We start from the raw sequence: 17,631 nt of genomic DNA, 5'->3' as shown, positions 1-17,631 counted from the left end.
TGCACATGTCTGTCCATTCAGTCTAAAGTTTATTTCAGATCCACTGTTTCTTTTTGCATACACTATAGGGACATTTTGTACATTGTATAAAGCACTTAATCCCCTAAAATGGCTATATGGCAATTTATCTCAATTCACCTGAAATAATAAATACTCAAGAAGCTAAGATCAGGATCAGTTTGAAGCCAGCTCAGGCAAGAAAGTCCGAGAGAGACTTCTCCAAGTAATTGTCATAAAGCCAGAAGTAGAGCTATGGCTCAAGTAGTAGAGAACCACTAACCATGAGAAAAAAGGCTGAGGGACAGTAGTCAGGTCCTGAGTTCAAGTTCCAGTAGAGGAAAATAAAACCATCTGTCTTCAGAAGCACTGAGCTTTTTGAATAAATGAGCACAATGTTACACATTTATAATCTGAGCACTTGGAAGACCGTGGCAATGTTTTTGAGGCCAGCCTGGACTACACAGTGAGGCCAGTATGGTTTATGTATCAAAACTGTATTTCAATTTTTTTCTATACTTAAGGACTCTAATGTTGGGTATAAGTAGATTTAGAATCTCCTATTACTCATTAATAATTTGAACCCCTAACCAATATATGATGACCTTTTTGTTGTTTAGTTTTCAAATCTATTTTTTTCTGCAGGTGTTAATATCTCTGTTAACTTCTGGTTTTTATTTTCATGGAATACCTCTTTACATTCTTTAATTTTCAGTCTGTGTATGTTTTGACAGTTGAAGTGTCTTATGGAGAACATATAGTTGGGTTTTTCTTTTTGTCTAAATCCAACAATTATGTCTTTAGATTGAAGAATTTAATCTTATTAATACCAGAGGTAATTATTGTTAGTACAAGGGTATTACTGCCATTTTTAATACTATCATTTTGTTTTTTGTTCTTTAAAATATAGATCCTTGGTCCTTCCTTACTTCTTTCTTTGCAATCTGATGATTTTTCTATAGTGGTATGCTTTTCTGCCTTTATCTTCATGTACCTACTATGAGTTTTTGCCTTCTGGTTGTCATGAGGCATACAAAAAGTTACCTTATTAGTCCAATTTAAGTTGCTAACAACTGGATTATAATTACCATCACGATTGCTATAATGAATATCTGAGGCTGAGTACTTTGTAAAGAAAAGAGCTTTATTTAGTTCATAGTTTTGCAGGCTGAAGCTCCAAGATTGACAAGCTGGTGAAGAATTTCTGGCTAAGCCATATCATGCAAGATGGCTCCTGGTGGGCGTAGATGAAAAAGAGAAAGCTGATATAGTGAGAAAAGAAGCTCAAGAAGACAATGAGGAGATATTCTTGCTCTTTTTTTAACAATCCTCATCTAAGAACAAACCAGTCTCATGAAAACCCTCTCAATCCCTTCTAAGTCAGCATCTCCATGATCCCCAACTGGGCTCATCACTTCATCATCTCTTCCCATCACTACATCAATCCCTTACCATCACGACCCCACCTCTTACCAGAACTATACTAAGAGGCAAGCTTCTAACCCATAAACTTATGTGCCATTTAGCGCACACTCAAATCACATCCAAACCATAGAAATAATTTCAATTTCATACAAAAATTCTACATGTTTGACTCCTATTTCATGTGTTGATTTCACTTTACGTATTTGTAAGATGTAGCCTACAGAAAATTATTGTATCTATTATTTTAATAGTTTTATCTTTCAACCATCAAAGGTACGTGCAACTGACATATCACCATTACAGTATTACAATATCCTAAATCGACCACTTAATTTCCACTGGAGTTTTATACTTTCCTATGTTTTCATATTACTAAATAGCATTCTTTTCTTTCCGCCTAAAGAAATCCCTTTATTGTTTCTTGTAAGGCAGGTCTGGTGGTGATGAACTCCCCAGCTTCTGTTGGATGAAAAAAATCCTACCTCTCCATTTCTGAAGGTCAGTTTTGCTGAGTTTTCTTGATTGCTTCTTCTGGTCTTCAATTGATGTCTGCACATATAATGGGACAGTCACCTCTTCTATTCTTCATAATTGGTTTCTTCAGTGGTTACAAGGATGACAGCCAGGCGTGGTGCAAAAGCTCTAGTTCATGAATGTGAAAGAAGTGTAATCTTCATCGAGTAGTGTTAAAAATAAGAAAAGCATTTGCAAAGCCTGCAGGGGTCCTCAGCAAGCAAGGTGGTCAGTATCCGTAGGAGCAACAAGGGCTGTAGGGTCCACTGGCAATGAAGGCTTATGTCTTCCTGATTTCCTTTCCACCTGGGAGTAGTCAGCAGGACCTCTCTTGAATCTGGGTCCAGCTTACATGTTAACATGCCATTGGCAATGATGCCTAATGTATGGTATCTGTGCACCAGCCATAGAGCATAGGCATGGATTATAGGTATGGATCATGTCTTCAGGGTCTGGAATGGAACTCAAATCTAGGGTATGGGCACTCCACTGCCACATTGGTTAACAATGTATAGGCTATTACTTACTACTTGTAGAAAACCCTGGGGCTGAGGTCTAGAACACCAGTACATGTAGGGCCACGGCAGCTCTGGGATTTAGGTCTCAGGCTGACTTACTGTGGTAGTAGAAAGATATGGAGCACACACGTGTACAGAGAACAGCACAGCTTCAGGGTTTATAGTGCAGAATATCTCATAATGGCAGTGGCACTGTTTTCTAAGGTGTAAGTTCACAACGATCTTCTGGAGTACAGGGAATGAGCAGGCATGCAATGTTCGTAAGTGCAGGTGCTCACCAGATGTTTTCAACACTGATGTCTATAGTACAAGTACATACAAAGGGATAAGGTTCTAAGGCTAGCCAACAGCTGTGGTGACTCTGGTGGTGAAGACGAACATGAACCTGGTACAGTCACATTGTGAAGGTTTGGAATGTGGACATATGTAAAACAGACACAAAGGCAGGATGTGGCTGTCAAAGCTCTCTAGGTTCTGGGTTATTTGTGACTTGGGAAGAGTCATAGCCCTGATCTTGGGCAGAACATTATTCTCTCAACAAGGTTTCTATAGCGACATCATGCTCACCAACTGTGATGGCTGTTAATCATCTTAGTGGCAAAAGCAGGTGCAGGGGCTGGGAAGATAGCTCAGTGGTAGAGTGAGTGCCTATTCATGAAGCCCTGAGTTCAATTCCTCAATAGCACATAAACAGAAAAAGCTGGAAGTGGGGCTATGGCTCAAAAGATAAAGAGTGCTAGCCATGAGCAAAAGAAGCTCCGGGACAGTGTCCAGGCCCTGAGTTCAAGACCCAGGACTAGCCAAAAAAAAAGTGTGAGATATCTGCAGACCAGAATACTGGTTATTAGCTTCTTCAGATGCCCTGTGAGTTCCAATCTTCCCACTATCCTTTCTGTGAATTTCCCCCTCCTCTGTGTTCCTTTGGTTCTTAAAAGACACCCTTGTGCATCCCAAAACTATTTTCACTAATGAATGTGACTATTTCTTAGTTGGGGCATGCATAAAAATCAGTATTTACTGCTACATCCATCATCTTAGTGGTACCACCTTGAAGACTATGCTTGCTTATCAAAACTAGGAAAAATGGTTATTTCCTCAAGAAAAAAATTACAATGTGCATAAACACTGCAAAGTGGCCTTTATTTGCTATTCCATTTTCCCCATATGCCACTTGAAAGTCTTTGCACATAGCATAGCCTTGGGGCTTGAAGAACCAGGCTAAAAATCCCAATCTGCTATTCACTAGCATTAAGCAGTAAACAAATTCAGTAAGCACATAGTATTACAACTTTATGTGAGAAATGGCTTTTCTTTACATGAAATAAGCCTATTTTAACTGTTACTTTCCTCAAAGATGTTCAGATATTAACTAAAAAATTTCTTTTTTTTGCTGCTAATCTATTTCCCAATTACAATTTAGAAATCGCAATTCTCTTATTTTCTTCCCCCAAAACAAAAAAAGTGTCATTGAAATAACTGAATTAGGGGCTGGGAAGGTGGCTCAGTGGTAGAGCGCTTGCCTTGTATGCTCGAGGCCCTGGGTTCGATTCCTCAGCACCACATATGCAAAAAGAAAAAAGCCAGAAGTGGTGCTGTGGCTCAAGTGGTAGACCACTAGCCTTGAGCTGAAGAGCTGAGGGACAGTGCCCAGGCCCAGAGTTCAGGCCCCACGACCGGACCCAAAAAAAAAAAAAAAAAACAAAACTGATTTTTCACTTCACTTTTTTGTGTTCCTTTTAAGTAAAATAAAATCAAACTTGTCTCATTTGCGAAATGTGGAAAATAAAAAATTAATGCAAAGACAATTTGTAAATTTCACATTATACAACTGTAAAGGTACTTCCATTTGCAACTTATTTGGCTGCTATCAATCTGTTTCTCTTTGGATTTTATCCTTCTGTCCTTTATCAAAAGAAAATACTAGGTCAACTGGCTTGTTAGACACCCAGCTTCACAAATCGAAGATATCTAGTAAACATATTACCTAAGATCACATTACTTGAAAAATTCTTTTTACAGATTAATGGCTGATTTTAATTCTGTTATTTCCCTCAGAGATACCCAGGCACACAACAGCAAAGCAAACAAATCTATGAATTTTCATTTCTGTGGAGTTATTTTTTAATCTGGAAAGATTTACCTAAACAAAAATTCTTTCCTTTTTAGTGAATATCTAAATCTGTTATAAAAAATTTCTTATCAAGTTTGACAACTAATATATCTAAATATAACTTCAATAATTCGTGTGTGTGTGTGTGCGCACGCGCGCCAGTCCTGAGGCTTGAACTCAGACCTAGGCATGGTCCTGGAACTACTGTGTTTTATAGCACTCTACTACGTAAGCCACAGTTCCAGTTAGAGCTTTTTTGGTGGTTAACTAGAGATAAGAGTCTCATTGACTTTCCTGCCCATGCTGATTCTCAGATCTCAGCCTCCTGAGTAGCTAGAAGTAGCTAGAATTATAGGTGTGAGCCACTGGCACCTGGCCAAAATTTTAATATACACAAAGATAAACCTGGGGAAATGCTAAGTTTTCCTACTGTGTATCCTAAAGAAACAGGTCATTACTCCTCAGAGAAAAGAAATGCTGACATTCTAAGGATTTACTACCAGATGAGAAATAACCAGGCTCTTCTCAGTTCAGTGACCCAACCAAACCCTCAGATTTAACCAGTTCAGTATTACACAGTCTGGCCTAGAACTTCCAGCATCTGTATTTGACTGAAGGTTTTGTTGTTGCAGGAGCCTGCCTGATCTGCTATCCAAATGGCAGAATGGTAGTGCCAGGGAAGCACCTGCAATTCTTAACTTACAGAAACTGTTATAAAATGTACCCTTGATCCTTCTCTCTCAAACAGATAGCACTGAGGCATACATTTTACCCTGGCTCCTTCCAGAAATAATAAGCTCTAGTCTAACTGTATTGCAAAGCTCATGGAACTCATAAAAGTTATAGACCATGATAGACAATTTGCTCCATGAAAGTTAGTGTAACTTTAACTAAGCATCACTATCCCACAATACTGTAAAATTTGGGAAATGATGTAACCACTTAATAAAAATTTTGAAAAAAAAAATAAGCTCTAGTCTTCCACAGTAATCTATAGCTTGATAGTTTTCATCTTTCATTACCTTACTACAAAGTGGTATTTTATACTTATTACTTCATCTAATTATCTCCTACATTATTTAAGGTAGACTAAAGAACAGGAGTCTAGAACAGAAAAAAACAAACCTTGCTCAGTATCGTAGAGCAAGCCATGATTTTAACAGTTCTTTCCAGAACTTGAGCTTCTTGACTTGAGCTTCTTCTACATAGAACACATTTCCATTCATATTATAAACCTACATATAATTTACCTCAAACTTAGAAAAAACACAAATTCCACTTATTATCCTTTCTAAGAGAAAGCAACTTTCTTTTCTTCAGTGCACCAGAGCCTCTCAAACAAGTTATTTTTAAATTTTATCAACAATGTTATAATGAAGCTATCGATTGCCTACCTTTTTGGAGGAAAAGTAAAAGGGAAAGTCAACAAAATACTTCTAAAAACAACAGGGATAATAATGTCTAATAAAAATGCTTTCCAATCGTAAAACAACAACAGAAAACCCATTCCTTCTCAGCTAAAAGCCCAAACAAAAGTAGAAGGTATACAATAATAATATATTTACATTAAATAAAATACATTTTAGCAATTTTTAAAATAAAATGTTAAATATATAATAAAACCATTACTTTAAAATGTTCATATTTAAGTATATTTTATTAATTTATTGAACATACTTTCATGAATGGCCTACATATGAAAGCTATTTGTTGTAGATAGTTTGGCATTAGAATCAAAGGAAGGAAGGAAAAGTAACATGAGTTAAAGATAAAGCACACATACACTAAAATCCACAGATAATCAAGTCCTTTATATAAAATGGCACAGTTGATCAAACTTGACTCATACCTAGAATCTTAGCTATTCAGGAGGCTGAGATCTGATGATTCATTTCAAAGCCAGGCTAGGTAGACAAGTTTGAGAGATTTTTTTGGGGGGGAGGGGGGTCCGGTTGTGGGGCCTGAACTCTGGGCCTGGGCGCTGTCCCTCAGCTCTTCAGCTCAAGGCTAGCACTCTACCACTTGAGCCACAGCGCCACTTCTGGCTTTTTTCTTTTTGCTTATGTGGTGCTGAGGAATTGAACCCAGGGCCTCAGGCATGCAACGCAAGCGCTCTACCACTGAGCCACCTTCCCAGCCCCAAGTCTGAGAGATTCTTATATCCAGTTAACTCACAAAAAGCCAGAGTTGGAGGTGTGGAATTCCACCAGAGTTGGTGGAATGACAGCCTTAAGTGAAAAAGCTAAGCAACTGTACAATGCCCTCAGTTCAAAACCAATACTTTTGAATTAATTAACTAAATGGCATACTGTTTGCATATAATTCATTTATATTCTTCCAGATACTTAAATCATTTATCACCTCTTTTTACCTAGAGTGTAAATGCTATATAAATAGCTGTTTTACTATGTTGTTTAGGTTATAATGTCAATCTGTACATGTTCAATTTGTGTGTGTGTTGAAGGGGCAGGGCTTGAACTAAGGTGTGGACTCTGACTCTGAGCATTTTTTTGTTAAGGCATAGTTCCACTTCTGAAGATATGAGTCACATAGACTTCACGGCCTACACAGACTTGGAACTGCAATGTTTACATTTCATCCTTCCTGAGTCACTAGGATTACAGGTCTGAACTACTTACTGGCACCCAGCTACATGATTTTTTTTGGTTGTCAGATCTAGTTTATAGATACAGACGGCCAACTGTATATTCAGGAATTTCAGGCTGCCAAGCTCCAATTTTTCATAATCCATGCAACTACAGACACTATATACACAAATACAGAAAATTCATTCATTCACTCAACAAATAACAAACAATAACTACATAAAGGACAACACTAAACTGTGTATATAAGAGTAGCGCTTGCCTTCAAATTGCCTAAAATTAATTTGAGCCAACTTTAGTATATGCCACTCTAGACCTTATGAACTTAAGTTGAGAAGTCTTCATCTTCAGTCAAGATAATGAAAATTGAATTATGTTAGTATGCCCTTAAAGATCATTCATTTAGGTAATTTTTATGTTTTATATTCATCTTCATTTAAAAAATAAGTTTTTACAAATGTAGAAAATAAAAATAAACTTTAAAACATAACCAAGCCAAGAGCTGGTGGTTCACTCCTGTAATGCTAGCTACTCAGGAGGCTGAGATTTGAGGATTGCGGTTCTAAGCCAAGCCCAAGCAGCAAAGTCAATGAGACTTATTTTCTCAAGTAGTAGAGCACTAGCCTTGAGCAAAAACACTTGGGGTCAGAGCCCAGGCCCTGAGTTCAAGCCTCAGCAACAGCACAAAAGTAAAAGAACCAATTAAATAATTCTAACTTAAGAAAACAGAAACCATTTTATATTCACTACAAAATATACAAATGAGGGGCAGGGGACAAAATATACAATTGGGTAATAGATTACCAGCCAATGAGTAAAAGCATCAGATACTGAGTTGGAGTCCAGGTCTCAGGCCAAAGTTTTGTTTGTTTGTTTGTTTTTTTAGTTTAAACACACACACACACACACACACACACACACACACACACACACACACACACACACACACCTATATAATTGTATTCTTTGTTCTCAAAATTCACTCAAACTTCAAAATTAACAGAATGCTGAAGAATAAATTTTTGTTATGTGTGTGTGTGTGTGTGTGCGCACACACGAGTGTGCATGCACATGCATGCACACGCTCATGCCAGGGCAGGACCTGAACTCAGGGCTTTGTTCTCTTATTCAGCTCTCTTATTAGTGGCTGCCATTCTATCACTTGAGCCATCTCCAGACCAGTATTCTGCAGGTTAGCTGAAGACAGTCTCACAAATTTTTCTGTCTGGGCTGGATATAGATACTTAAGTCTCAAGTAAATGTCCAAAAAGACAAATACCATGAATGTTTTGCTCACAAAACAGTGTGTCTAGCATATGAAAACATTCAATAGGTATCTTAAAACTGACATTACAAAAATTGACTTGAGTTAGTAAATGACAAAGCTGAAAGCTATAATTACAATAAATACATAGTTTGTTAATGAGAAGTATCAGGTGAATTCACACGTAATATCAACTCAGTGATTTCAATGAGGTTTTCTTAAATGCATTGGATTTTTAGTTTCTTTTATTTATATTGACTAAAACATGTAAGCAAAGACTTAGGTCTTTATTACATCAGTAGTAAGGAAATGCTTATATACAGCTAGTAGAATTAACAGGCCTGTGCGAGTTTTCCCTAGACAGAACACCTGAATACCTTAAAGTAAGATGTGCAGTCAGCCCTCCATAACTACGGGTTCTACACCTACAGATTCAATCAACTACAAATAAATGTTTAAGGTAGGAGTCAGTGTTTCAGATCTATAATCCTAGCTACTCAGGAGACTAAAATCTGAGGATCACAGTTTGAAGGCTGCCTGGGCAAAAAAGTCTGTGGGACTCTGATGTCCAATTAAGTACACACAAAAAAAAGTAGTGGAGTTGTGACTCGGTGGTAGAGTGCTAGTTTTGAGCAAAAAAGCTCAGGAAAACTCCCAGGTTCGAACTAAGTTCAGCCCAGAACCCGAACCAAAAAGAAAAAGGAAAAAAAAATACACATTCAGAAAAAAAATGCATATGTATGGATGTTTTTCTTGTAGTTATTGCATACACAGTCCAATACTGACAACTATTGCACAGCATCTGCTATGTATTACGTTTTATGAGCATGCTAGATGATTTCAAAGTATACTGAAGGATTATGTAGGTATAAATAGTGCACTTTTTTTTTTTTTCCGGTCAGTTGTGGGGCCTGAACTCTAGGCTGGGCGCTGTCCCTCAGCTCTTCAGCTCAAGGCTAGCACTCTACCACTTGAACTATAGTGCCACTTCTGGATCTTTCTGTTTATGTGGTGCTGAGGAATCAAAACCAGGCCTCATGCATGTAAGGCAAGCACTCTACCACTGAGCCTCCTTCCCAGCCCAAATACAGCACTTTTATATATGGGACTTGAGCATCTGTGCATTGTCATAAGCAGAAGGTCCTGAAACCATCTTTGACAGATCTGACTCACACAACAGGTTAGCAAATGAAATATTTTACAAGAGCAAAATTTTATATAACTTATAAAACTTTTAAACTTTATAAAACTTATTATAGTGTAAAGATTTTAGAAAGCCTAAATCCCTTCAAAATACCTTGAAACCAATATAATTGCTACTATATACGGAACAGAAAAAGGGCTAATAATAATTTTGCACTTACACTGCCATATTTTTTCTAATGGTATATTCATCCAAATCGTCATCAGAGCTGCTATCAGTTGCATCAGAATCCAGACCCTCTTCAACATGAGACAATAGCCCTGTAGCAGATAGTGCAAATCTTTGGATTTCTGCAGCTGTACACCGAGCAAGGCCATTTTTTGTATCATCCCACAACTTATTCTCTGTAGTCAATACGTTGACTTCTGGCTTAATTTCAGTATGTTCAGGTAAACTTTTATCCAAAAGTGTGGTAGGTTCATGAAAGATCTTCATCTGGGGTAGCTTATGTTTCATAGAAAATTTCATTTGCTGACCATAGTGTTTAACAACATGCTTTGCCAGGAGCATTTGCAAATGTTTCTGAGTTCTTCTAGCCTGACTAAGTAAAATTTTCTGTTTGCTTACACAATGAAGTAAACGAGCATTCACTTCCTCCTCTTTTTCAGCAGCTGAAGAACTAATAGGCACATTTAAGTGGCCAGGTCCCATTTTCTTTTGAGTACAGTGCAATAAACCTTTTTTAATCTCAGTATCAGCAACTTTATCCAAAAGTGCATGCTTTTGGTACCATTTACAGTTTTGGAGTTGTATTTTATCTACATTAGTGTCTTTGGTTAGATTTGAATCCAAAACAATTTGTACATCTTTTGTGCATTGGCTTGAAGTATCTGATAGAGGTTCCTTTTTTACGAACTCTTCAGAATGAGAATGACAGATTTTGCTGAGCTGAATGTTGCTGCCATTACACAGTATGTTTTTCAGTTTATTGCAGTTGGACTCCCCTGATTTCTTTTGTTTACAATTCTCATTGTATTTATTTAATGAAGTATTAGAGCTCATTAAAAGAACTGTCTGGTAATGTTTTGAAGCCTGGGGGGAGCCAAAATGTTTTAAATTCACAAAGTTTGTATTAAGTGTAGGTTCAGGAGTCGGAAATCCCAGCATCTGAGAGAAAGTGTCTCCCTTCAGCTTTTCATCTACAGTTCTTGGACTTTCCATACACAGCATCTTGTCAGACTCCATGGTACTGGGCAAAGATGAAAAGCAGATACCTTTTGCTGTTGCCTCCCTCAGAGCTGGGGTCATGGCGATTCCTGCAGATAATTACTGGAAACCTAAAATATAAAAATAAATGATCAAAACTAGAAAAAAAATCCCATGCCCTTTGGCTAAGGGCAACACTTCTTGTTTCTGATTACAACTGGAATGGAACCAAACACCTCCTTTTGTATCCCAAATTCCAATACTATTTCAATGAGGACTAAGCTATTATTATTCACTTTATGAGGCTAATATTCAAAACGCCAATTAAAGTTGCACCCTAATTGCCTAAAGTTATAGCTCAGTAGTGTAGTGTTTACCTAGCTAGCATGAGGCTCTGGGCTCAACTCCCAATGTTGAAGAAACAGCTGCACACTCCCACAATAAGTGACTGACAAATAATTGTGGATATAATTACACCCGTTTTTGTTTAATAAAAGTCAAAAAGGAAAAAGTTCTAATTTGGAGTCCCATAATTATACATGAAAATATGACTCAAAACTTCCATTTCTGAATTTAAGCTTCACAACCTGAATACTAGTAATAAAAAGAACTGTCATATACTAAATAATCTCTTCCTAAGTAGACCTAACTGAACTCAAAAACATGTTAACCGGTGTTTTAAAAAATTAATTTATATATAGTGCATAATCTACAATATGTATACATTTTTCCTGAAAATAGGCAATTTTTTCTTCTTACAATAGTCACCAAGTTATTATTGTTAATGAAGAGTCACCAAGTTATTATTGTACCATGCATTATTGATGTCTGAAAAAGTAGTGGAGATTGTGTCAGATAATCATTAAACATTACTCCTATACTGAAATAAACTGCATTAAATTTTATCAGAAGTGTGAAACCATATATATGATTTGCCGAAAAATATAAGCAAATACCACTGAAAATCATGAACCCTAAATATTTACTGAAACATTCTACATGATTAAAAACTGTCTTATAGATATCTAATGTTCTATAATTATGACATTTCTTAATTATGTTTTAACCCATGATAGCTAATAGACATTTAAATAGCTACATTTAAATATGTATGCCGTATTGTATGTTACCAGATGCTAGCTTTAACTCTATTCCTTTCATTTCTATTTCTATAAAAACTAGCACAAATGACAAGAAACAAAAAAAGACACAAAAATATCTATAAAAAAAAAAAGCATTGCCAACAGGGTTCAAAGCAAGTAGTCTAAGATTCCTATAGCAAATGTAAAAGATAAATATTAGCATCCAAGATACATAAAGACCTCCTTCAAAGCTTAAAGAATAGAACAATGAGGTATTTTAAAGAAAATGATATCTAAAAAAAGGGTCATTATATATGTAGTCAATCATAGAAGTAATGAGATTAAAAAAAGCAACAGTCAAGTTTTCCCACACCAAGCTGACAAAAATGCTTCAAGTCTGAAAACTTCTGACACTATAATTTGGCCTAAAGTGGAAAACGGTTATAAGTTAATATATGTTACATATTCCAAATAACTTTTGATAATTTCTAAAAAAAGACTAAAAATGTACTAATCTTGTCTTTATACAGTTTGAGTTGAAACTTATTATCTAAGAAGAATCACTTCCTCATGTAAATGAATGTATTAAAGATCCAGATGTATTAAATAGCCCTGATTTGTCATCCCTTAAAATACTGCTCAATGATTTTTATTATGATGTATATTCTAGAATGCATACATATATTTTACATAGTCCACAGAAAGTATTCTACCCATTTTTATCCCTAAAATTAAATTTATTCTCTTAACTGCAAATGGATAAACCCATTTATCTTAAACACAGAGCAGTAAAACTAGAATATAAGCACCAAAAAGAAAGCAGTTACCATTAAAGTAAAAAAACAAAAATAAAAAACTCTATCACCAGTACTTTGAGAAAGGGTAGAACCCTAAAGTATGTTTAAATCTTAAATTATTTCCACATTTTTAAACTTAAATGTTTCAAATGGCTAACAAATGCTATTAAGAAACAGAAAGACAAAGACAAGTCCTTTTAGCAAAAGGTAAGATCTGTTTTTAAAAATTACTAACATATAAGGCAAATAAACTGTTCAAAAAAAATCAAATAATACAACATGAGAAGGAATTTACACTGGGACAATTTATTCTTTAAAAAAAATAGAATTTAAGGAAGCTAGATGATAAACTAGTGTTTTCAAAGGTTCTTTATGCCTTTTGAAAGGATATTCACAATTTACAGCAGAAACCACTGCAGTAATTGGCATGACCAGGGTACAGTCAGCTCAGTACTTTGTAGTCAATGATGTTTATAAGCAAGACTATCTTCCACTTTTAAAACTATGCCTAAAAAGGAATTCTCTTTGAAGACTAAAGGAATTTAATTGAAGATAAAGCCACTTGTGTGGCCACATAACACATCAAACAGATCATACTTCAAGCAGAATTATTGCTATTTAGTTATAGTGCATGAGTCATAGGAATATAAACAGCTACTTTTTTTCTGCGTAGGTCAATTTGATGCAGAAATTTATATGTAAATGTAAAAATTTATATCTGCTCAGTCTACTTATTTTGGCTCAAATTTAACATGTGGCTAAACACTGATTAATGACCTACTACCAAATACAAATGTTCGCTTCCAAAAAGTAAAATACTGAAAAATTCCGAGTCTACAAAGTAAGCCATAACTTACAAACAAAAATTTAATAACTATTTAAAAATATTAACAGAGCTACAACATTACAAACCAGTGTTTACATCCATTTCTAAGAACTAAAAAGTAACTTCTAGTATTAAGTTTCCCACTATGAATTATCCTCAATTTTCATTCTACACTATCAATTACAATACCATTTTCATTAACATTTTCTGGGTGTTTATGGTTAGGGAATAAGGAGTCTGGCTCAGTGAAATAGCCATTTAGGATAAAATTTAAAAGAAAAGTAGAACTCTTTTACAAATGATTTGCTTCCTTTGTTCTTCTAAATCTAACATAATGAAAATAATGTAGGATTGCACTTAGGACACCGGGCCATGTTTATGTACAATATTCCATTACATACCAAAATGCAGTAATGACTAAGGACAGTCAGGAAATTGGTTGCTATTTCCCCAATAGCGGTCATTTGTGTGGCAATCAGTCTCATTGTTTGCCATTTATAATTTGACAAACCCAATTAGTATCAAACTTAAGTGCAATCTTAAATCTGAAGGAAGTTGCTTTCTGTCTCCTTCAACTAACATCTAATAATGTGCAAACTTAAGAAGTCATTAATGAGATAACTGAATGAATACACCAAAGATATAATAAAACAGGAATTATATATAACTGATATATTTTATGTAGCAGACTAGAAAACAAATGATTTTATAGAAAATAACAGGTGGGCTGCCAAAAGCAGTCTGAAATAAACCAATGAAATGTAGACACTAAGGTTTTGTGGGGGTTTTTTTTGCTTTTTTCAAACCTAAGGGCTACCAGTAAAACTAGGATGATCAGTGGGAAATCTAATCATATTAGAAGATAAAGGAATAATTGAAGTGAAATAGTTTAAGTTAAAATAAATGGATTAAGGAGAATTGGAGGAAGTACTTGGATAATACAGGAGTTGAACAATGTGAGATTACAGAATTTTTCTAAGATCAATGAAGTCCCATGTGAACAGAAGAAATATTCAAATTAATCATTACATTGTACATTAAAAGGTACTTCCAAATTAAAAAAAAACAAACAGCAAAAGAGTACAACTAGCTACTTGTGATAAAGAGATCAGGAAGATGGAAGTTCAAGACAAGTTGACACACACATCTCAACAGATAAGCCAGGTGTGGAAGCAAGTCACCTGTCTTCCCAATTACAAGGGAAAACACAGGTAAGAAAATCACAGTCTGAGGCAGGCCTGTGCAAAACCAAGAAACCCTACCCCCAAAATAGCCAAAGTGCCTGTGTAACCAATGTGAGTCCCTGCGTTCAAAACAAAGCACTGCCACTCCCCCCTCCCAAAAAAAGGCAAAAACAATTTCTTGATCTTTCATGGATAAGAGTTAAATATTAATAGCCAATTGGCAAGTATTTACTGTTTACCCACTACGTGATTTGCAACATACCAAATATGAAACTACCTTATAGTAAAGTAGGAAATAGGATATACCCTATCTACCTAGAGAAAAACTCTTAATGCAAATTAAAGCATAGTGTTTCATCTTAAAGCTAATACTGGATGATGAACCCAAGTGTCAGATATTCATACCACTATGAGTATAAGCCAATATAATATTCTGGGAAGCAACTTGGGGGTACTACAAGGACTCAAAAGGCAACAAGAAAAACAGATTCTGACCCAGAAATTATTCTCCAAAGGGAAGAGAGAAACTTGAAAGATTTTTTTGTAAAAGGCTACTTAATGAAATTCTGAAATTTAAACTTTCAAACATTAGAAACATCCTTACCAGTAGTAAAAAAAAAACTAAATACAATAGTTAAGTGATGAAATGTTAAGAAGCTATTAACGTTTTTCAAAGAATATTGAATGGTATGGGAATGTTTGAGTTGCAACTAAATGAAAATAGTGCATGATTCCAGTTTTAGGAAAACATATACAGTATTTAAGAAAATATTAATTACCCTAATTTTCTTATTTGTACTTTTCTCTACTAGCCAAATAATGTTAAGATTTAATAAAATGATTGTTCCTTGAAAAGGCACATATCGCTATGAGAAATTAAAACGTAAAAGTCAGTGTCACAAAACTGGCCTCGGCTAAGACTTTCACATTTAACAAACCCTCTGGGAAGGCTGGTGAAGCAAAGTAATGATAACTTTATGTGAGGAACTGGTGGCGGACCCAGACATTCATTTTAACAAAGTGGAAACTGAAGGAAAAGCACCCTTCCCAGTTCACAGCACATTCTGCAGAAAATCAGAGCTCTCCTATTGCGTGACACTCCTGGGTTTCCATTCCGCCAACAGGCAGGCTCTTTAAAAACCGCCTTGGTAGCACGGCACCGGGTGGCTTCTGCTTCTGCAGTGCTGGCGAGCACCACGGTTAACTTTTTCTGACACGGGGCACTGCATTTCTCCCTAACCATTTTCTGCGGGCAAGGGTCGTATGTATCAAGACACAGTGCGCGTGAGGAAGGGGATCTGGGACCGGGGGACGTCCGACTGGCCTGGGACCCTCCGGCCACCACGCCGCGTCCCCAACGCCCAGCTCGTCTCCAGTTAGTATCTGGCGGAGCGCGAATTTCTCCCCCATCCAGAAAACGGCCGGTTTTCTCGGGCGGAATTCAACAATAACTTTCGGAGAGGTCCGGGGGCTCGCGATCGGGCCGCACCCGGCCGGGGTTTTCTCTCCGTTGGGGGGCGGGGTGGGGTGGGGGGGGGGAGAAGGGAGAGTTCCTAAGAACCCAAACCCAACTCCGGCGCAAAGCTCAGCCAACAGGTCCAGGAAGGACCGGGGAAGCCAGTCTCTCAGATCTCGCCAGGGCCAGCCTTCCCAGATTTGGGGAATTAAAAACAAAAACAGGAAAGCACATCAGGTTTCCGCGGCTGGAGAGTGGGGGGGGGGGGTTAAAAAACAACAGCAACATCAACACCAACACCAACCCCTGCGGGAGCCCCCGACTGGAGGAGGGCAGCGCGGGCAGGGGCCCCCGCGGCTGCGGGCCCCGGGTCGGCGGCGGCTCCGTCCCCCGCCCCGTTCCCGAGCATCGCCTGGCACTTCTTCCTCCCAACCACCACACACGTTCTCAGTTTTTCCAGGAAGACCGGTCGCGGTCCCGGCGCGGGCAGCGACACCGACTCCTCGCACACGTCAAACCAACGTCTGCCCGAGACCCAGTACGAGATCAAGACCGAGGGTCCCGGCTCACGCCGCGCCGCCCCGCCCCGGCGCCGCCCCGCACACAGCCCACCACCACGCCAAGCCTGGGGCGAGGCGGCGGCCGCTCGGGCGAGGGGCGGGCCCCGGAGACCACGTGTGCCGCCTTCTGCGCACGCGCCGGCCAAAACAAAAGGGAGGCCTGCCAGGCCCCTCCCCCTCCCCACGTGACCCGGCCCTGGGCCCACCCCCGGCCCGCCCCGCCCTCCAGCCCTTCCCTCCGCTCCCCTCCCCGCCGCTCCTGCCAAGGCTGTTAGATTTAGCCGTTTAAATTTGGCTGTGGTCCGACCCCTGCCCTGGAGCGCGATCCGTGTGCCGGGGCCCGGAGTCCAACAGCCCAGAGGATTCGGGGAACGAGGGGGCTGCCGGTGGGTCGCCGGGCCCGCGAGTCCCCGCAGCGGTCCCGTCCGCTCTCCCCGCCCCGCGCTGCCTCGGTCCCCGGCCGAGACCCACCCCCCTCAGCCCGCCGCTGAGACGCCGGCCACTCGCCTGCTGGGGCGCCCTGGCTCCCCTCCGCCGCCGCACCTTCGGTCCGGCCGTGGTGGGGGCTGCTGAGGTGATCTCTAGCTGCCCGCCCGCCTCCCCCCACCCGGGGCGCCGCTGCCGCCTCTCCAGAGCGCGCCCCGCTCCCGCCCGGGCCGCCGCCGCTGCCGCCGCGGTTTAACAGTCCGCCCGCTGCCCGCAGCTCAGGGCGCTCGGGGGACGGAACCCTGCCGCGGCGGGGGTGGGGGGGCGGAGAGGGGGCGGAGCCCTGTGCTGGCCAATGGCGGAGGGGGCGGGGCCGCGCCATGCAAATGCGGCGGGCGGCGGGGGAAACCCCGGCGGGGGGCGGGGCGTGCAGGGGGGGCGGAGCTGGCCTGCGGCGGCTCCGGGCGTTCTGGAAGCGGCTGATCGCGGCGCACCCGGCCGGACCCCCCTCTCACGG

General features: G+C 39.3%; 1 protein-coding gene across 4 annotated transcripts in view; it reads right to left on the bottom strand.

The window, feature by feature from the left end:
- Window positions 1–17,387, bottom strand: part of Kansl1l (KAT8 regulatory NSL complex subunit 1 like) — a 107,860-nt gene extending 90,473 nt beyond the window's left edge. The window contains exons 1-2 of one of the 4 annotated variants that reach the window (XM_070017864.1): window positions 17,196–17,387; window positions 9,798–10,914 (exon numbers count right to left, since the gene is read on the bottom strand). In XM_070017864.1, coding sequence (XP_069873965.1) covers window positions 9,798–10,885 — 1,088 coding nt within the window. In that variant the 5' untranslated portion in view covers window positions 10,886–10,914; window positions 17,196–17,387. Of the gene's footprint in view, window positions 1–9,797; window positions 10,915–16,571; window positions 16,658–17,195 lie in introns of those variants that run through there. The other 3 variants (XM_070017887.1, XM_070017879.1, XM_070017871.1) reach the window with 3 other exon arrangements.
- Between the last annotated feature and the right edge of the window lie 244 nt (window positions 17,388–17,631).

The sequence above is a fragment of the Dipodomys merriami genome, unplaced genomic scaffold, assembly GCF_024711535.1.
Source record: "Dipodomys merriami isolate MVZ:Mamm:240054 unplaced genomic scaffold, mDipMer1.0.p SCAF_1, whole genome shotgun sequence".
Lineage (NCBI taxonomy): Eukaryota > Metazoa > Chordata > Mammalia > Rodentia > Heteromyidae > Dipodomys > Dipodomys merriami.
This window is presented reverse-complemented; position numbering and strand designations above follow the sequence as displayed.